At 42.2% G+C, this 22552-nt stretch overlaps 1 protein-coding gene across 1 annotated transcript; it reads right to left on the reverse strand.

The window, feature by feature from the left end:
* Nucleotides 1-1282: 1282 nt before the first annotated feature.
* Nucleotides 1283-22396, reverse strand: LOC142104323 (cytochrome P450 2J4-like). The gene is made up of 9 exons (XM_075188921.1): nucleotides 22163-22396; nucleotides 21305-21467; nucleotides 20597-20749; nucleotides 14695-14855; nucleotides 12283-12456; nucleotides 6732-6876; nucleotides 6441-6628; nucleotides 3851-3992; nucleotides 1283-2305 (listed from the first exon to the last, which is right to left on the reverse strand). Exons 1-9 carry the CDS (start codon nucleotides 22322-22324, stop codon nucleotides 2124-2126), a joined length of 1470 nt encoding a protein of 489 aa, XP_075045022.1. The 5' UTR covers nucleotides 22325-22396; the 3' UTR covers nucleotides 1283-2123.
* Between the last annotated feature and the right edge of the window lie 156 nt (nucleotides 22397-22552).

Here is a 22552-nt window from a genome sequence, read left to right on the forward strand (position 1 = left end):
ACACAGTCCCAATTTTGGACACACAATTCTCATGACATATGACATTAAATCATCGTATGTTGATCATATGTAGACCATACACAGTGTCTTACTGCAGTATCCTGGCTCTTGAAGGAAAATAGCAACTTACCTATTACACGGAATTGTTCATAAAATGTATTCAATTCCTCATGAGCCATAATTATCTTAACCATGATATATAATTCTTCCTACAAAATCTCAGAATTGCAGTGGATAGATCTGTAGTATCAAATTGTTAATGGGCTACTGGGAGCATCACTACATTTGGTCTAATAACCCTTTTCATATCTTTAATAGTCATCGATATATATTAGGCATTGATATGCAGACTTGTTTTTTTTATTTGGACAGATGACTTCAGAGATATAGAGGCCTTTAATCATTATCTGAACAATAATAATTTATATTCACACATACTGTCGAGATCATTTTGTCTTTCTAGAGGGTAAATGTATCAAGCTGAAAGTCCGATGGGTTTGAAAATTGGGGATGTTGCCTATAGCAACCAATCAGATTCTAGCCGTCATTATAACCAGAGCTAAAGGTCTTATATTAAGTAAAATATCAATAAAAATGTTATCTGATCTTCTCTTGAGCTGGACCATGACTTTTATTTGTAGAATATAAATACTGTAGATTACAAATTTATATAGATTACAGTGAACTTAACACAACCAGCATCCAAATCATGTGGTCTCATCTCCTATTCTCAGTTATTTCACAGGTTGAGTAATGCTACAATATATTAGAAACTTGACTATCATGATGGCTATAATCTTGTTATAATTAGAGCAGACTGTTAGGAACCCCTCCAGCCGGCACAACACAACCCGGAATCTACTCTTCCAGTCAGGTGTTCACTGGAGCCCCTGATGGTGGGGACAGACTGGGCCGCAGACTGACAGAGGGTCGTGAAGTGTGTACCGGCTGGGGAGAACCCAGGCAAGCGGAGTGAGGTCCACGCAGAGGTCAAGGGCCGGCAGCAGACACTCTGTAACCACACACAGGGCCCTGTTAATTAATTAAATCAACCGCTAAATAGCCTCCAGGCTATTAGATAACCTTGCGCATGCGCCCGGCTGTCCCCTGTTGCCGGCACGCAGCGCTACACTGTGAGGCGTCCGGCCGTTGTCTTGACAACGGTCGGCGTTGAGAGGGAAGTGACGTCCCGGTCGTCATGGTGACGGCCGGGACGCTGGGGCAGACAGGAAGCGAGCCGCGGCGGCTGTGAGTACCGCCGCGGCTCGTGACACAGACAATAAGTGAATAACAGCCTTTCAAACCTGTACAGGCACTTTGAGCATACAGTGGTGCCTTATACTTGCAGAATGGATCCACAACAGTTCAACGCTGCCAAACATATTTTTTTTTTTGTATAGCTTGTTTTAAAATTATATTGAGTATCACCATGTACACATGAGTAAGATCCTATTTTGGTTAGGTCCATTGGGGACTTTACCGATTGTCCAATGCAGCTATCATCCATACTCAATTATATGTAGGAAAGTTACAGAAGATAGTATTAAATCCACAGGATTACTTGTGGTTTACACAAACACATGGAGTTAGGTTATAATTTATTTCAATCATTTGTGAGTCTGCAATATGCTATTTTCAACCACGGTGAGGCCATTTGCTAGCACAGGCATTTTGTCCACCAGTTTGTTTGTATATGTAAATTGTCATCTAATGGTCTATCTAGAATAATTGAACACATTGAACAGTTCCAGTTTTCCTGCAGCCAAAATGTGTGACTTAGTAAATTTGGAGAAGAGCTTGTGATTTGGAGGAGGGATCAGGCGGATAGGAGATGTTACAAACAAAGGCACAAGTAGGGTTTTCATGGTTGTGGGGATTCTGTCCTTTTGTTTTGTAAAGTTTAACAATCACATTCATGGATGTTTGGGAGTAAACTAATACATGAATCAGTGACACAGCCTGCACAATGCAAGTGAGCAGATTAGTATTGTATTCAGACATCAGGTATCGTCACAAAAGGTGACTAGTTTTCCTATCATATCAGTGCTGAATAGTTTATTGAAGGTGGTGAGGGGCTATGATCTCTGCATTCTTCTCCTCTATTTGTCTTCAGATGATCAGTTCTATGTGAGGGGTACCAGCCTCATCAGAAAACGTTTAGGAGTATGAGAAAGCCCAAACACCGGGGTGCAGTCTGGAGGTGACTTGGTGTCCGGACAACAGAGTTTAAAATGTGTCAGTATAGAAGTAAAGAAGAGAAAGATCTCCATGCGGGCGAGGTTCTCCCCGAGACAACTCCGTGGTCCTGAGAGAAAACAGAGAGATGATCAGAGGAGAGCACTGAACCTGCAATATGTAAGTATGGGCACATATGAACAACATTAAAGGCATATCTTACGAAACTTTTATCCATGGTCCTATTATATGTACCGAAGATCCTTAGACCCCTATCCAGCCTTATACTAAAATAGTAGACATTACTGCATGCAGCATACAACCCCATTGACATGAATGGACCATTGACCTGAATGGGACTGCTTTTTTAATTCACTCCAATAGAGATGAATGGACATTTTCAAGAATGGTGCCATGCCTTGAAAACACTGAAATGGATTCAGCAGCATAAGAAAATGTCAGTGCAGAAAGAAGCAAATTTGAACACAAATGGGTATTGTTGTATAGAATAGAATGGATTTTTATTTTAACTTGCAGTTGCGTGTTTTGAACTTTTTAAAGCCAAGTGAAGCAGTTTAACAGCAGAGGGTAGGGTGCTAAGCCAGGTACAGTACCTCTAGCCTCCTAGTGAATTTCATGGTATCAGTAGAGTGCTTAGTTGGAAGTAAGTATTGTGATTTCTGCTACAGTTAATGAAATTGATCACTTAGTGCACATTGCTTCAGCTACTTATTGAAGCCCAGTGTTAGCTTATTCTGCTGATTGATGCAGATCCACTGATTGGAGCTGATGTTTGCAGAGATTTGAACACACAACACCACTTCACTAAAAAACTATGACACAGCAGAGAGTCAGTAAAGCAAATCACATGCACTGCTATATGACAAAAATTATATAACTTACAATTTACCATTTATTTCGCACCTGAGTAACCTGTGCTGAATTAACATGAGGTTTTTCTTTCTATATCATAAATTATTTAATTAATTCAACATTCTTACAGTGTCCCCCGCCTGCCCAAGATCATTAACAATGGCAGTGACATGGGAGAGGATTCCTGTAAACTGGAGTGTGCAGTACAGATATGCAGTACCACTCGTGGGTAGGAAGAGCTCTGTCATTGAATTTGAATTTACTTTGTATAAGTAGCGTGTGCTACCATACTAAACTGTAGAACAAATATGAGAAAGTATTATTATTATTATTATTATTATTGATTTGTAACATTTTGCCTGCACGAGAGGTCTTTATGTCCTAAAGTAATGCACATGGTGGGCACAGTTGGGTTGGCCCATTCTAACATATCAAAATTCAATCTAGATGGATTTTATTTACCAATTATCCCTATTGGCGTGTCTGTGAGTTCATTGGCTGACTCAGAAATGGCTGTGAGTATCTGTGGCCAACTTCCCATTGATGAGATCATTCAACCCATTGCCTGCTCAACCATGTCTGTGCAATCTGGATATCCACAAGTGACTAAACTGCTCACAGATCCAAGTGTTCAGTGACAGAGTCAAATAACTAGAAATCAGCGTGTGGAGATAATATAGAGTGATAAAGTAAGTCAATATCTAATCTTATCTTCATTGTTCTTTACTAGTAATAAAACTTATTGTTCACGCATTATCCACCCACCAAACTCCCCGTATCCATTCCTATTCAGCTATGTTACCTGCAGAGAAGGGTAGGAAGGAGTCTACTTTCACCAGCTCTCCCTCCTTGTTCAGGAAATTCTCTGGATTAAACTCATGTGGATATTTCCATTGACTCTCATCATAGTGCACCGAGGACAGATCTGTTAAAATCAGTGTTCCCTGGTTGGAAAAAGAGTGTCAGGTTATTAATATAATTTAATAGACAATTTCATAGAATTTGTCATATAGTTTATTTATTATACTGTTCAATACATGAGTTATTAAAGTAATTTTATCGTTTTCTAATAAGCATTGTCTAAGCGATTTCTTGTGTTTCCAAAGCACAAACAATTTATTTAGCAGATGCAAAAGTTTTAGCATTTCAATACATAATTATAACAGGTACAGCCGATACCAAATACATACATACTGCCGCGCCCTTCACTGCGCTCCGCTGGTACCAGCTACAGTACTTCACTCCAGAAGACTGTGGTCAGAGATGACTGCAGCTGGTCCCAGCAAAGCTGTATTATATACACTCAGTGTTACAGAGAAAACAATACAGATGATGTGGCTTGCTTCTATAGGTCCAGGCTTCAGGAGGGTCCAGTGTAAACAGGTCATAGGCCAGTTCAAACAACCTCCTCCAGGGGTGAGGGTCAACATTCCAGATGATTCTCCCACCCAGAAACAAGTTTAAGCTAGTCTATTCACAATACACAGTCAGTAACATTTTAAACATTTATTCCCTAACATCGCTAACTAGAGTATGCAATGTACGATCCCTTCGGCGAATGAACCGGACAACTGCGGATGAATAGGGGATTAAAATGACACTAAACATGATATGTTTCATGTAACCTGAAATTTAAATATTAGTGTACATATAACCTTAATATATATATAACTATAAACTAAATACCATCTGCTCATAAATCACTGTGGAGTGGAACCCTTATAAATATGAAATATATAAATAAATGAATGTGAGAGTGCGAGTGTATGCGTGTGTACTTTATTGTGCGATTGCGCCATGCCACGTGTTACGTGTGTACTGATCGCAATCGCACGGTAAAACAATATTAACCAATATACTTTCGTTCATCCAATTATACGACTTCGACAGAGTATATAGAAATATGGCAAAAAAAAGTTTATATTTGTGATGTATACCATACACCATGATGAAGCTCAGTACTGCAAAGTAGAACTAGTAAGATAGGGAGAACCTCATTAGAAAAAAGTCATGCATTGCCTTAAATGTGTTTTTGTATCAGTAAATATGGAATTTGTGTCAAATCTGATACATTTTGTGCCAGTCGACACCATATGTCAGGTAGGTGTGTGTGACATCTGTAAGACCATGTGTCAGGTATGTGTGTGCGACATCTGCAAGGCCATGTGTCAGGTGGGTGCAAGTGACATCTTTAGGACCATGTGTCAGGTGGGTGTGCGTGATATTATCATCATCATCACCATTTATTTATATAGCGCCACTGATTCCGCAGCACTGTACAGAGAACTCACTCACATCTGTCCCGGCCCCATTGGAGCTTACAGTCTAAATTCCCTAACATACACACACAGACAGACAGACATAGAAAGAGACTAGGGTCAATTTTAAAAGCAGCCAATTAAACTGCTAGTATGTTTTTGGAGTGTGGGAGGAAACCGGAGCACCCGGAGGAAAACCACGCAAACATAGGGAGAACATACAAACTCCACACAGCTAAGGCCATGGTCGGGAATTGAACTCATGACCCCAGCGCTGTGAGGCAAAAGTGCTAACCAATTAGCCACCGTGACATCTGTAAGACTATGTGTTAGGTAGGTGTGCGTGACATGTGCAGGTGTAAGGTTTCGGTAGGTGTGTAGTAGGTATTTGTGGTTAGACAAACACTTGTTTAGGGATCCCTGCAGCTTTCTTCTGCTCAGTGACAAGCATATGTTCAGCTATGTATGAGTTTACACTGTACACGGGATCAGGGAAATGCCTTCAGTTACCATACACTGATAATCTGACTGTAGATCTTTAGGTGACCTCACATCATCGTTGATGAAACCACATACCCTTTTGGTGGAGAAACGCGTAAGTATTTGATGTAAGGATAGCGTGCATTATAACACTACAGACGATCGACGAAGATAGAAAAATATTTCATATTTCATCTTTAGATCCTTAAATGCGCACTGTATAAATAAATGATGATGGTGATGATAAATGTTTGTTCATCTACTTTTGAAATAAGTGAGTCTTTCTGTGTGGCTACATTACTAATATATCCGGAGTCTGTGTTGGAGTGGACTAATTAGAGAACAGAGGCACCTACAGCTGACTGCCGATCTAGTGTGTCAAGTTCCGAATCCTGTTCCCGGACAACGGGTAATTCCGCTCTTCAGCTCCTGAAATCTACAGTTCTCAATAGTACAACAATTGGGATGCACCCTGGTGAAGAAAGCTGATAGAATTACTGTATTACAGCACAACATGTACAGATTATTGCCATCCACCACGGAGCATGTACTATATGTCCCGTCTACTTTTGTGAGCCCCTGTTACTTTGGAATAAAGCTTTGATAAGTCCAGCTACCTAATGCTAACATTTCCTTCATTTCATTTATCCTCACCTTTGGAATAGTATAGCCATTCAGCTGTACGTCCTTTATGGGTGCGTGAGCGACTCCTAGTGGCACGACTGAGGCACAGCGCTGGACCTCTTGTAGCACAGCCTGTGTGTATGGCATCATCATTCTGTCCTCATAGTCTAGATGTTCTCTGTCTCCTCGAATTTTATTTATTTCCTCCCGGCACTTCTCTGAAAGAAGAGAAAATACATTTTATTACTCATACTACAATGGAGTCGTGCAAAAATATGAAAGCTACCAAATGGGGAAGAGCATTCTGGAAAAAATATATGCCTTGAATGTCCGGATACGTCATCATGTAAAGCAGACACCACTCAAGACTGGCAGCTGTGGTCTCTGTCCCGGCTATAAATAAATCAGTAACACATGTGAAGAGATTCTCATCATTGAAGGTTGACTTGTTACTTTCTTGCTGCTCCTGAATAATGGACAAGAGAAGAGATCACAAATAGTCAAGGGAAGACTCTCTAAATAAAGGGTGTTGTGATTCACAACAGCTGGAGAACGTCAGGTTACCAAATTCTGGAATTAACTTCAAGTCTTTTGAACCACTGAACCACTGTCATTTGAATTCCATGGGGTATATTTACTAAACTGCGGGTTTTGAAAATGTGAAGGTGTGGCCTATAGCAACCAATCAGATTCTAGTTATCATTTAGTAGAATGCACAAAAATAAATAACTTTAATCTGATTAGTTGCTATAGGCAACATCTCCACTTTTTCAAACCCGCAGTTTAGTAAATAAACCCCCAAATCTTTACACTGTGATTCAAGCTATAAACTATTATAGGTCCAAGTAAAGGACCTTATTTAATTAGTAGCAAATTCAGCTAAAGGGTACAGATCATGTTGTGATGTAAGGGGTGCAATTGTTTTATGCATGCAGAGAAAATACTGCCTGCCTTTGCACGTAGCACACAAATTCTGTACAGCTTTATTTATACACTGCGATTTACAGTGGAGCTTGCAGAGAGTGGGCTGGGGGCGGACTGGACAAAAAAAGATTATTTTGGGCCAGTCCCTACAGTCAGACTAGGTGGACCAGCCACTTTCTCCCTTCTCTTCCTTAGATCCGTCCCCCTTCCCTCCCACTCTGTGCGCTGTTCTATTGTAGTCACATGGGACGCGCACCATGTGACAGGTGCTGTCCCATGTGTGAAGAAAAGAGGAAGAAACTGCATGACGCGTAGATGGAACCAGGTAAGTGATGAGGGGGGGTGCAGTAGTAGTATGTGTATGTGTGTGAGTGTCAGTATATGAATGTAGTGTGTGTTTGTGGTCAGCATATGAATGTAGTGTGTGTGTGTGTGTGTGGTCAGCATATGAATGTAGTTTGTGTGAGGCGGCCAGTATATGATTGCAGTGTTTGTGAGGAGGCCAGTAAATGAATGTAGTGTTTGTGAGGGGGCCAGAAAATGAATGTAGTGTGTGTGAGGGGGTCAGTAAATGAATGTAGTGTGTGTGAGGGGGGCAGTAAATGAATGTAATGTGTGTGATGGGGCCAGTATATGAATGTAGTGTGTGTGAGGGGGGCAGTAAATGAATGTAGTGTGTGTGAGGGGGGCAGTAAATGAATGTAATGTGTGTGATGGGGCCAGTATATGAATGCAGTGTGTGTGAGGAGGCCAGTAAATGAATGTACTGTGTGTGAGGGGGACAGTATATGAATGCAGTGTGTGTGAGGGGGCCAGTAAATTAATGTACTGTGTGTGAGGGGGACAGTATATGAATGCTGTGTGTGATGGGGCTAGCATACGAATGCAGTGTGTGTGAGGGGCCAGTATATGAATGTAGTGTGTGTGTGTGTGTGTGTCAGCGTATGAATGCAGTGAGAAAGTCCGCATTCGGACGAAACGCGTCGGGTTTCCACACCACTCACCACCCATTGTGCTTTTGTACTTACTAAATTTTGTAAGTGTTATTTCGGATTAATCATTAAATGTGATAAACGTTACATCACCATGTAGTTTGTTATTCCTTCTCGAGTCATAGCAGCAAACACCTGGCACAGTCAGCAGCGATACAACTCAGCGACCGTCAAAAAGGGGCGGGCCCAGAGCTTAGTTCGGACGACCAGAACACCTCTACAGGACAATGGTTGGCTCGGCACCTGGGGACGTATCCCAAGGCATACAACCGGAGCATATCCTTATCATTTCAGGTAATTGCTACCAACACTACCCATCACTAGGACAGAACCAGGAACACCGTTCACAACAATTCAACGCCAACTAGAGAATATCACCACCGTTGCATTAGTGCCATTACCACAAGCTCGCATTCATTCTCACTCAGGTAATTGCATATCTGACACCATACACGGCAGAAGCCTGCAGAGACACCACGCGCTTCCTAACAGCATCCGACGGAAAATTTTAGTGCTGTCTAGAACAGCAACATCACATTCATATCTATTACTACTCGGACTCATATTGACTCATTTTCACCAAGTTAGCATCATACACCACCCCATTCAGCACTCCGTCACACAGCATACATACCTGTTCCACGCATGTACTTGAGTGCTAAGTGACATCCTCCTTCCATATGAATGCAGAGTGTGTGAGGGGGCCAGTATATGAATGTAGTGTGTGTGTGTCAGCATATGGATGCAGTGTGTGTGAGGGGGCCTGAAAATGAATACAGTGTGTGAGGGAGGGGGGGTCTTAATATAATGTGGGAGGTAGGCTATTAATTTAATTGTGGAGTGCAGGTGGGGGCTAATTATTGGGTGTTATTTTATTTCCGGGGTGATAGTGATGCAATTTTATTTAATAGTGAAGCCTATGAATTTATGATGGGGTAATTGGACCTTTAATTTAATGCTAGGGTGGTTTGGGAATTATTTATTGATTGTGGGCTGTTTGGAGAAAATGAGGTCTATTTATTAAATGTGATTATGTATTATTTGATGCCTGTGATTGTTGTGGGATATGGTTATATTTGTTAGATGTAAATGCTATTTAAATTATTGCTGGGGCTGTTTGGAGGGAGGGAAATAGGTTTATTTATTAAATGTGTATGCTATTAATTTAATGTTGGGGCTAGTTGGAGGGAAATAGATCTATTTATTAAATGTGAATACTATTATTTTAATGTTGGGGGCTGGAGGGAGGCCTAATTATAAAGCGTGTGTGCTATTTTGATTTAACATCGAGGTTGGTGTTTTCTAAATCTCATGTACCCATTTTTCTCCAAATAGGGCCCCCAACATTTCAGGATCCAGACAAGCAGCTACTGATCTAAAGACACCAGCAGCCACAGGTGGTGAAAGTGACAAGAACATGGAAGGAAAGAACAGGACAGTCAGCCAACTGTCCTGAATCTGTTAGAGCAGTCCTGAATTTGGGTGACTGACTCACTTAGTCAGGATTTGGTCTGACTGCAAGGACAGTTTGGAGGTATGTCCCGCTTCACACTGTACTACTCATGAAGGCAGCACTGCGTACACTGAACTGTAGTGCACACAGTATTGCCTGTGTATTTGTCTAAAATGATAACCATGTTACATCATAGGGCCCCCCCTGTCTAAAGAACACCCTGGCCCCACAGCTCTGGGCCAGGATGTCAGATTGACACCTAGTACTCTGCTCCTCCTACCAGTAGCACCCCCAGGGCCGCCGAGAGGAGGGGGGGCGGGTACATTTTACCCGGGCCCCGGCCATGCCTGGTGGCCCGTGCCGGGTCCTCACTATTAATTTATTTATTTTTATTTTTTTCTGGCGATCTTTCTTTATTTTATTTGTATTTAATTGTTTTCCGCGGGGGGGGGAGGGGTCCGTCTCATTCGTTGGTGTGGGGAGCTGGAGGGGGAAAAAAAATACATACTCACCACGTGATCGCGGCGCAGCGTCCCTCCTCTCCTCTCTTCTCCATTCACACTGACTGTTGTGCGTGACATCATCAAGTCACGCCCGACAGTCAGTGAGAAGCGCTGCAGCCTGCAGACAGGACCAAGCATGAAGAAAGAAGAGAAGACAGAAGAGAAGAAGAGAAAAGAAAGAAGCTAACAAAAGGTAAGTAAAGAAACGGAGAGGCAAGGGGAGGACAGCAGAAAGGGACAGTGCTATAAAGAAGGGGGGGTAGAGAGGCACAGAGTAAAAAAGAAGGGGAAGAGAGGCACATAGTGAAAAAATGGGGAGAGAGGCACAGAGTGAAAAAAAGGGGGAAGAGAGGCACAGAGTAAAAAAGAAGGGGGAAAGAGGCACAGAGTAAAAAAAGAAGGGGGAAGAGAGGCACATAGTGAAAAAAAAGTGAGAGAGAGGCACAGAGTGGAAAAAAAGGGGAGAGGCACAGAGTGAAAAAAAAAAGGGGAGAGGCACAGAGTGAAAAAGAAGGGGAGAATGAGGTCTATTTATTAAACGTGACTGAGTTATTTAATGGCAGTGATGATTGTGGGAATTAGGTATTGCTGGCGCTGTTTGCATGAAGGGAAATAGGTTTATTTATTAAATGTGAATACTATTATTTTAATGTTGGGGCTGGAGGAAGGCCTAATTATTAATTGTGGGTGCTATTGATTTAATGCTGGGGCTGGTTGTAATTTTCTAAATGTAGCCATTTTTTTTCCTAACTAGGCCCTCCAACATTCCAGGATCCAGACAAGCTGCAACTAAAGAAACCAGCATCCACAGGTGGTGAAAGTGAGAAGAACAGGTAGGAGAGAGCAGCAGAGTGTGTGAAATGTTGTGATTCTAGTAGGGACAATGGCAATTTTTGGTGAGTGTTGTGCCCAATGTAAGGTGCAGGCCAAGACTGAACTCTTTGTGTACACACTGCATTCTTTCTATACTACACTGTGGTGCTAAATGTCCTGAAAATCAGGAGTGCTTGGACATATGTCACGCTCCAATGAATTCGGGACCTAGTGATTTTGATGTGCTAGCCACGCCCCCAATTGTATGACCACACCCCTGATTTTTTTTTAAGCTTCCTCAACTATGAGGGGGGCCCCATGAATTTGTTGTACCGGGGCCCTGAATTTCTCTTGGCAGCCCTGAGCACCCCTCATATTATTTGTTTTAGGTTAACCCTAAAACAAATAGTAACCTTATTAGTATACAGTGCGAAGCAAAAACCAGCCCTTTTGCTGGCAAAAACATCAGTAGGTGTATTTACTAAACTGAACGTTTTAAAAAGTGGAGATGTTGCCTATAGCAACCAATCAGATTTTAGTTATCACTTATTTAGTTAATTCTACAAAATGACAGCAGAATCTGATTGGTTGCTAAAGGCAACATCTCCACTTTTTCAAACCCGCAATTTAGTAAATATACTACCAGGTTTTTAAAGAAAAGGGCTTTTTGCTTTTTGCTAAATCAGCCCCAATGTTCAGTACTGTAATAGAACATTATTATATAATCTATTGCTATATGATTTATACCCCATTATAATCAGCCAGGTATGTGTAAAAATAAATAAAACAATAAGTGCTGTAGGAGAAGGAACATATAAAATAAAATGCAATATAAAGTGAGGTTTGTCTTTTGCTGCATTACTAAGATTTATCAGTTATAATAATAAAGTATCACTGGCTTAAGCAACACTAAAATAGCCTCTTTTTATATTGATAAATATATATTGTACCGAAAACTACACTTTAAGGATGGGCCGCTGCTTATGGGCCAGTGCAAAGTGCTTGGCCCCCGGGGTAAAGTCTGCCAGCCAGGCCCTGAGTTTGCCCCTTCCAATCCCTTAATCTATCCACATATTTACACAACCTGACGTAGCATAAAATGTTGTGGACAAGGTGCAAAATTGCATTTTTTACTTCTAACTCTAAATGATCCATTGCACTTACAGTATGTTGCACTAATACTTTACCTTATCCAATTCATCGAGATAGCAGTCTATGTAGTTTCGGGGTTGTCTGGGGTCCCTGGTTCTCTTGTGCTCTTCTAACACTTTTCTGAGGAATCCAAAAACAACCTTTACATTTCTGAAAATCTTCTGGTGTGGTAAAGGAAGGTGTCTGACAAATCCAAATGCATTGTAGAGCTGAGAGGAGGAACCATAAAAATAATCATGTAGAGGAAATATCTTATATTTTGCTCTAGATAATCGTCTTACTCCCAGAGCAGTATCTGCTAGTAACTACCCACATGTTTGTACTGTACTTGTATAATAAACATTCATTTTGTTATAGATTCGATTTTATTTAATCTGCAAAACATATATATGACATTGTCCGTAAGAGTACGGGGTTAATCCAGAGAAAGAATATGGCTACAGGTTGAATTTAAAACAGCAACCCTACATAGTTGTTTTATTGTCTTTAAATAGCAAGTTCCTTTTAACAGTAACTTTTGTTATCTGCACTCCTACAAATCATTATCTCCTGTTCAAAATCTCTCTGGACAGCATGCAATTATTTCTGTCAGTCACACTGACACATGCTCACAGCTCTCAGCATGTCATGTGATGGCAGAAGAGGGAGGGGATGGGGGAGGATTTTGCAGTGCAGAAAGAATTCAGAGGGGTGCTCCAAAGTGTCTCTGCTCACTACATTATGTAGTAGCTTTTGGTGTAGTTGTCCGGTCCCTCTATGACCCAGTAAGTTTGTCTTGTATCTATCCATAGAGATACATCTCCTCACACCCTCTGGGTGTATGTCCCCCCTCCCATTTTTCACCCTCTGGCTACCACCTTGGCCTCTGCTCCACTGAGGACCCCACTCTTTTCTACAACTGTGCACCCCCTAATACCTTCACTTGCCCCAACATGTTCCTCCATGGTCCATCCAAGCAATCAGTAACCGCACGTTGGCCTATCTCACTCCCACCATACAATACTGACAAGGGCATTAACTGATCTCTTCCATAATTCTCTCTCAGTCACAGAAATTTTCTCCTAAACCTCCCTCTAAAATGTAAACTCTCACGGGCTGGATCCTCACTACCTTGTGTATATTTTAATCACATGTATCTAATTTGTGCTTTTATCTGTTGGAGCTCACATTGATATCATCTATATTTATGTCCTTTCTGTCAGGCTTAATTGTATTCATATTTCTGTTTATGCATTTTGTATTTATGTCATATCTTTATGATGATTATCCAACGCTACAGATTCTGTGGTGCCTTATAAATAAACGATGATGTCATGGTATTCACATGCAGAACTACAGTATAAATCATTAATAACATCCTGAAGAAACATTACAAAGGAAAATGGTAATTACCAGGCTCACACAGCTCATTTTTTCATGAGATTGCAATAAACCCAAAAAGTGAAAATGTTTTTTTTAAAACTTCACATATGAAGTATCTGTTCATACATGCAAAATCAGTGTTTAATACATAGTTGCCTATTTTCCCAGAATGTCCGGGAAACTCCTGGATTTCTGCGAGACCAGGGCAACCTCCATTTCCTGGCCACTTAATTAGTTAAATGGTGGGGGCGGTGATTAGAACGCAACTCACGCATCATCGTGGCACGCCCCCTGCTGTAATATGCTAGAAATTGTAATGACATTTCCGGGCCCAGCTCCCCACATGCCCACCTCCCCTCAGATCTCACGGAGGCCAACTTGGCAAGGAGTGCTCTGGGAGATAAGGGGGAGGTGGGGGGCGGGGCCCGTGAGATTGCATAATTTGGCCCCGCCCCCTAAACAACCTTCACATTTTTTGACATATTACAGCAGGGGACGGGGCCACGATGATGTCTGATTCGCGTCCTAAGCCCCGCGCCCACCACTTTAGTATTGATTACTATGGATCTGGGAGGTTGCCCTGCTCTCCTAGGAGTCCGGGAGGACTCCCAGAAATTCGAGAGTCTACCGGACATACCGGGAGAGTAGGCAACTATGTTTAATACTGACATCTATCAGTTTTATAATCACATCTCCACTTTTTCAAACCCGCAGCTCGATAAATTTACCCTGTTGGGTTTACTGGGCAACAGCTTATTTGGGGATTTTATTTGCCACCCTCTGGGTCAACACAACAAGAACAGGTTGAATTGATGGACTTCTGTCTTTTTCTAACCTCACCATGTTTTTTATTGTTTTCTTTACAGGTTTTATTACCTCAATCTAAATGTGAGGACAAGCAGCGCCATCTTGCCTTGGCTAATTCAACTGTCACACAAATGTAAATATAGGGGCATAATACATAAATTAAGGCTATAGATGAAAATAAATTAATTACTAGGCACTTCTTCATGTTATTCCTGTTTATAAAGTGCCTTTACGTTCCTTTCTTCACCGTATGCTTTGTCAGCCATAAAGTGACTCACCTGAGACCAAATACTAGCCGCCATCTTCATATTTTCATGGACAAGATTAAGAATGTCTCTGAACGTGGGGTCATCATAGTCGTAGCGTCTCCCAAACACAATGGAGCAAATGATGTTGGACACAGCGTTATCAATGACTAAGTGTGGATCAATTAGCGCATCTGAAGAAAACCAGAAACAGTTACTATTCACTATCATTGTAGCTCATAATTTTAGGTCACTATCAGCTACTACTTGGTCATATGCCCAATCTGAGCAAAAGCAACACAGAAATAGACCAGACAAGTTACATTTAGAGATAAATCCATTTGTACTGAGTGATGTATTCATTCAAACATCTCCAGGATATCAGTAATGAAGTCACTATTAGTAGCTTAAAACTTAATTGAGTTTTCTTCAATCCTTCATCAACTTGATCTCCCTAAATGTGGATGATCTAGTTTTAATGCTTAGATGTAATATACTTAATTTTCTAAATGCAGTGCAAGATACCTCTATATTGCAAGGCCAATTAGTGATTGGCTGAGATGTAACATGCCTTCTCCTGATGAGCATCCTACTGTAAGTGATAGAGTGGACGTTATGTAGATGTACAGACAGTTCAACCAATACAAACACAGCCATGCCCATTACCTTTACCTCTGCCAGCCACTATCACCAGGAGAGTATCACGCAGCTGAACCAGCACAATTTTAAATTGTGGCAATACAAGATTTTCTATTGCAGCGATAAGTGGTGATAGAAAATCATAGTTATCACAGCATAATAGTAAATATAGTCTTGGAGGGAATAATCACATTATGATAATCATGATAGAGCTGTTTATAATGAGAGGAAGGTGAAATATACTGAATGGTAAATACTGAGTGGCAGCTGAGTGCACCGATTGTTGACGACTGAACCTACTGTTGTCATCCATTGAGGCAAAGTGCGAATTATTAAAAAGAAAATGTTGTGTGTGTCTACAGACAGAAAGTACTGATTAGGCAGAGTGTACTTCTAAGCAGAAGTACAGAAGTTGGCCGTATTTTTTTATAAGATGGATCAAAAGAACCACAATCAGTTCAAGCAGTGGAAATATAAGTGAGTGGAATCAGATAGTTTTACAATAAAAGCAGTAGAAGTGGCGGTATGGCGAACCACCGTATACCCCCCACTTTCACCACTGGATTCAAGGGTTCATTCCTGCTGTTAAAGTAAACGCTTGATGTTTAATCCAAACAGAAATAAAACATGTTTAAAACACTTTAGTATTTTGAAACATTCAAAATAAGGGATAAATCAGGGATTTATTGTATAACTAGATGGTATTGTGCGCACAAGTGGGCCGAAATGATTCGATCTGCGGATCAGCTAGAATCTGCAGGTTGTCCAAACCTTTAAGTACAACTATACACTTGCGGGATGATTCAGCGCTTCCAAAAAAAGGATACAGGAAAAAAAGGTTCTAAAAGTTGTAGCTCATAAACTGTATAGTTGTTAAGTATATAAGCTGCTATGCATAAATTAAGATGCTAGAAAATGATACATATTCGGAATGACCAAAGTTCTGAATGTCTAGCAATATGGTTCTATATGACCTTACTATTGCATCACAAATTACACTGAATCAATCTACATCTAGATGTGCTTGCAGTCGAGCAATCCCAACAATACCATCCACATCTCTCCTCTTCCCTCACTTCCTTTATCCTGTGGTCTCTGGAATGCCAGGTCAGTTTGTAACAAATTGACCTCTATCCATGATCTCTTTATCTCTAGATCCTTCAACCTGCTTGCCATCACTGAAACCTGGCTATCCCGTGAGGACACTACCTCTCCTGCTTCTCTCACTTTCAGGGGCTTGTTCTTCTCCCACACACCCAGACCTGGGGACCGGCAAGGTGGTGTCGTCGGCATACTTCTGAACCCTCCCTCTCTTTTCCCTCCTTTGAGGTTCACTCTATCCGCTTATTCCATCCAGTCCACCTCCGTGTTGCTGTTATCTACCGTCCTCCCGGTCCTGTCTCCTAATTCCTTGATCACTTTGCCACCTGGCTCCCTCGTTTTCTCTCCTCTGACCTTCCCTCCCTCATCTTGGGGGACTTTAATATCATTAAAGACAATCTCTCAGAGCCTGCTACCTCCAAACTTCTCTCCCTCTCCTCCTCCCTTGGTCTCTCTCAATGGACCTCCTCTCCCTCCCACCGCTGTGGCCACTCCCTAGATCTGTTTTTTTTACACCTCGGTATTGTCTCTGACTTCATCAATTCACCTTTTCCTCTCGCAGACCACCATCTCCTCTCTTTTCGCATCTCTCCTCCCTTCTCACCGTCCACATCCCCCAAGGTTACTCTCACCAGGCGCAATCTTGACACAGTTGATTCTACCACTTTCTCCTCCTCTCTTAGCTCACTCCTCTCCCCCATCACCACTCTTTCTCTCTCCGGATGACGCTGTCTCCTTTTATAATCGCACTCTTACCACTGCACTTGACTCTGTCGCCCCAGTTGTCACCGTTAAGCTTCGTCGGTCCCCGCCGTAATCGTGGCACTCTAAACTTACCCGCTATCTTCAAAAATGCTCTCACAGTGCAGAACGGCTCTGGAGAAAGTCACGCACTCGTGCTGACTTCCTCCACTTCAAGTTCATACTTGCCTCTTACAGTTCGGCCCTATCGCTCTCTAAGCAATACTTCTTTAAAACTCTAATTTCTTCCCAATCCTCCAACCCCGTCGGCTTTTTGCCACCTTCAACTCCCTCCTCTCCCCTCCCCCTCTCCCAATCCCCCCCCCACGCTCTTTGCTGTTGACTTTGCTACCCACTTCACCTTCAAGATTGAGTCTATGCGTCATGACATGTCCCAGCAGTCCCTTTTTACCACACCCTCTCCCTGCCCACTCTGACACCCTTCCCATCTTCCCACCCTCCTCTGCGACTGCTATCTCCTTTCTCCCCTCCCCTCTTACTCACTCACCCTCCTTTTCTTCCTTCACTCAGGTATCTGCAGATGAAGTCCATATCCTTCTCTCTTCCTCTCCCCCCTCCACTTGCCCACAGGACCCAATCCCCTCCCAACTCCTCCGCTCCCTCTCTCTTGAAGCCTGTTCCCATCTTGCCCACCTCAACCTCTCCCTCTCCTCTGGAATCTTCCCCTCCTCATTTAAACATGCTCTTGTCTCCCACATACTCAAGAAACCATTCCTTGATCCCGCCTCTCTCTCTCTCTAATTACCGCCCGATTTCACTTCTTCCTTTTGCCTCCAAACTCCTTTAACGCATTGTCTACAACCGTCTCACCTCCTTTCTCTCCTCACTCACTCCTTGACCCGCTTCAAAACGGTTTTCGCCCCCTCCACACCACTGAAACTGCCCTCACTAAAGTCACTAATGACCTCCTCCATGCTAAATCCAAAAGACACTACTCCCTTCTTATCCTTCTTGACCTCTCTGCTGCCTTCGATACCGTTGACCACGCACTCCTTTTGCAAACTCTCAATTCTATAGGCTTCTGTAACACTGTCCTCTCCTGGTTTTCCTCTTAGCTCACCAACTGCTCCTTCTCAGTCTCTACACATGACTCCACATTCCCCCCCCTTCCCTTACCTGTTGGCATTCCTAAAGGTTCCATTCTTGGCCCCCAGCTTTTCTCCCTCTACACCTCCTCCCTAGGTGTCCTCATCAGCTCATTTGCCCTCCAGTACCACCTCTATGCTGATGATATCCAAATCTATCTTTCATCTCCTGACCTCTCCCGCTCTCTTCTGTCTCGTGTCTCCTGCTGTCTCTCAGCCATCTCATCTTGGCTGTCCCAACGCTTCCTTAAACTCAATATTTCAAAGACTGAACTTATTGTCTTTCCCCCTTCCAGGACTCTCCCACCTCCCCCCTTTCTATTTCTGTTAATAACACTACCCTCATTTCTGTCCCTCAAGTCCGATGCCGATCTACTTCAAGCCTCATATTATGCCCCTCTCAAAATCCTGCTTCTTCCACCTTCGGAATATATCCAGTATTCGCCCCTTTCTCACCACGGAAGCTGCGAAAACCCTCAATCACTCGCTTGTAATCTCTCGCCTTGACTACTGTAACCTCCTTCTCTCTGGCCTACCTGATTCTTGCCTTGATCCTCTTGAGTCTATCCTCAATGCTGCTGCCCACATAATTTTTCTCTCCCGTCGCTCTATCTCTGTCTCCCTCCAACAGTCACTACATTGGCTCCCCATGGCCTACAGAATTAAATTTAAACTTTTCACCCTCACCTTTAAAGCTCTTAATCAATCCTGCTCTCCCTACATCTCCAATCTCATCTCTATCTACAGTCCTAGCCGCCCCCCTCTGCTCTGCCTCTGACCGCCGCCTCACTATTTCACTGATCACCTCTTCTCACTCCCGTCTCCAAGACTTTGCCCGGGCTGCTCCCCAGCTGTGGAATGATCTTCCTCGTTCCATCAGGTTAGCATCTACTCTCAAAGGCTTCAAGCGTGCCCTTAAGACTCATTTCTTTATTCAAGTCTATCAGTCCTCCTAACTCTCTCCACCAGTTAGTACCACCCTATTTGTGTCTCCCCCTTTCCTTTAGGATGTAAGCTCTCAGGAGCAGGGCCCTCTTTCCTTGTGTGCTCCTTTTACTATTTCAACACCCTCTGTACCTCTTGTCCTGCTTCCCTAGGCCTATTTTCGTAAGCTTCGGCCTACTTCTCGCTGATTTCTACCATCACTTTCACTCATTGTCCCAGTAATAATTTGATTTGCATTACCATGTTACCTGTGTCTGTGTATATATTTTTGTTCATTTTTGTTCTTTCTGTATCATGTTGTGTCATGGCTCACTGTTTTTGGTATGTTATGTACGGCGCTGCGAACCCTTTGTGGCACCTTATAAATTAAAGTATTAATAATAATAATAATAATAGGTCAAAAGGTGTGCAAAACATAAGTATTTGGTGTGACTCGTGATCAATTTAAAGCAGTATTACCACAGCCTAAGGGATCTCACAGGTGGGATAAAGGAGAGAGAATAAAATACGGCACATTTTATCACATAAAATCAGAGTAAAAAATACATGAATAAAAAGGTTAAAAAAAATCATCAATATCTGCTGCAATATAAACAGCCTGAGGCTTAATCAGTCAAATCCAATGTTAATCCAATTAGTGTAGATGTTCAAAGCCCCATATCAATCACAGACAGTCTACAGCTGTGAATAAACAGAATACTGTTCTCGAAGTCCTGAGGTATTCTTTAAGTAGATATTAGCTGGCGTTCATGTAGACAGTGGCCACCATCTTTCTCGTTTATTATGGTGGCCACCATCTACATGACCGCCGACTAATATCTACTTGAAGAATACTTCAGGTCTGCGCGAACAGCAAGTCTTCTGTTTATTCTAATCTATAGACTGCAATGTCTTTAAAGGTAAAACTTGCCTTTAAAGCCATTGCTGCTTTAAGTTCCCCCTGCAAAGTCGCTGAATATCGGCAACTTGCAAAATCCGCAGTTTAAAACATTTACCCTCTGCTCTGGAATGTCCGGGAGACTCCTGAACTTTGGGGAATTATCCTGGACTACTGCCAGAGTAGGCAACCCACCCGGATTGCACCTCACCTTCTAGTGTCATCATGCCCCACCTCACTGTAAGATTACGCAATTATGTCATCGTGCACCAGGCGGTAATGATGCGGATTTTGTCGCCATGCTCCCTTACACTTGCCCTTTGGACTTCTCTTCTGGAATGTCCCGGAGGTCCGAAAAGTAAGCAAAAATATCTATGCAGTGTCAAGCAAATCAGGGTCCTGATAAAAACATGGCATAGGTGCCACCCATCCCTAATTTTTAAGGGACAGTCAGTTGGAGATTGTACCAGTCATGACCTCTTCGCACAGTGTACACAGTGATCACACCAGTACATCACAGGCTTACTTGTATTCTTCTTAAATTCCTGAATCAGGTATGAACTCTCCTCACATATTCTCTCCTCCATGGACTTTTTACCCAGCCCGAAATTCCGAAGTGTGGACAGGGTGAAGCGTCGGTGCTGCTTCCATGATTGTCCATAGGGAGCAGCTACAAGACCTGGAGAAAGACACATGCTTAGGAGAATGGCAGAATAAGTTAGAATACAATATAACAGATTGATATGAAAGCAATTCAATAATGATAATTGGGTTGTATAGTTATGTGGCCAGAATACTTCTCAGCATTTCTGCTTATACATATGAGGTACTCATCTACAAGAGTGCACGTTGTCATTATGAAGTGCTGTTCTGGAAGCTATGTGATGATACTGTAGATGTAGGATAAATGAGAATAAACGCAGATGAAACAAATGAGTAGCATGTGTTATGGGATCTGGTAAAATATACACATACTGCAATCTCGGGATAACTACTAAAACTTAGAACAAATCCACATTGTTGCTACAAACCCCACTGGTCTGATCAATCTCCTTTCCTCATAGGGGCAAGAGAGCTGAAATAAATTCCTTAAGCTGGCTACAGTTATATACTGACATAAATATCAGTAGATATTATTCTGACCTTCTCAGTGTGGCCAACACTTCCTATACTGAGGAGGCCAGAAGACGGTCAGATATTGATAAAATGATAGAATGACCTATATATAATTTACCTCTGGTACCGGAGATGGCTTCTATTAGTCTATTATGAGGCCTGTCTGCAAATTCAACTCCTTTATTCACCAGCACTTCTTTGAGGTCTTTGATCCCCCGGACCACCACAGCCTGGGTAAATCCCAGGTAGATGCTGTACACCGGCCCATACACCTTGAAGAACTGACACAGAACTTTCATGTTGTTTGTTAGGTAAAAACACCAAGACAGTGGTAATGAAAAATGTTGTTTTCTTTGTATGTGGTCAGTATTACATAGGTGGAACAATAGAACTCTGACGTGATATGATGTAGACTAAAGTCTGCAGTCAGAGCAGTAACACTGGTGATTAGATGCACTGCTCCCATGTAACTGACCTTATCTAGTCTGTTGCTGCACCTACAAAGCTTTTCACTGTAACAATGATCTATGCTGAGAAAGTAACACATCCCCCATCGTTGCAATTACAAACATAGTAAAATACTTTTCCAGGGACACATTGCTAAGAACAGACGGTAAGAATTGCATCTAAAAATGAATGTTATGGTGCAGTTGGACAATATTGAAAAATAGGGACATATCCAGTGACGGGGATGTCAATGGATACATCTCTAAAACCTGGGACTGTCCCTGGAAATTAAGGACTGTTGGGAAGTATGAGCTGGTGCATCTTAGTATGTCAGGCACTAACTCTCTTTAAACACCAGTGAAGGAATATGCTGAAATTCTGTACTAAACTGAGTACTGCCATGAATCACATGTTTATATCACCCGTCTTCATCAGATAATATAAGGACACCATCATATCTGGACTATATTCTGCCCCTATGCTATGTACATAAAGATATTTACTATTACTTTATAGACTGTTCACTCACCTTCCTCAGAGCCTTCAGGGGATTGGTAAAGTCCATCTGCAGCATATTACCCATTACAGGCAGGGCTGGAGGACCAGGAGGGAAACCTTTTGGCCGAGGCCATTTCCACCACAGTAATCCCAGGAGGACGAGTCCTAGTAGCAGAGCAGTGCTGAGCTCCATGATGGCTGCTAGCAGATTCTCATACACTGACTCCTGATCACAGACTCATGTTGCTTCCTGCAACACAAGTACAACCCAGAGACTCCTCCTCCCACTGTGATAATTATAGGTGCTGGTTACACAACACAAGATAAGTCACTCTGTCCTGTCCATTATCACAAGCATAACCACATACTAAAGAGAATAAAACTAAAATAGACAAGTGAGAACAATGATTCAACAACTGGA

The sequence above is a fragment of the Mixophyes fleayi genome, chromosome 10 (assembly GCF_038048845.1).
Source record: "Mixophyes fleayi isolate aMixFle1 chromosome 10, aMixFle1.hap1, whole genome shotgun sequence".
NCBI lineage: Eukaryota > Metazoa > Chordata > Amphibia > Anura > Limnodynastidae > Mixophyes > Mixophyes fleayi.

Bases quoted from the DNA above. Each gene is read 5' to 3' on its own strand.
- LOC142104323 (XM_075188921.1), bottom strand. From the start codon at position 22,324: ATGGAGCTCAGCACTGCTCTGCTACTAGGACTCGTCCTCCTGGGATTA. The intron at 14,856-20,596 runs GTAAGCCTGTGA...GGTTTTCTTCAG, and splicing joins GGAATTTAAGAAGAATACAA to ATGCGCTAATTGATCCACAC. The intron at 12,457-14,694 runs GTGAGTCACTTT...TCCTCCTCTCAG, and splicing joins CGGCTAGTATTTGGTCTCAG to CTCTACAATGCATTTGGATT.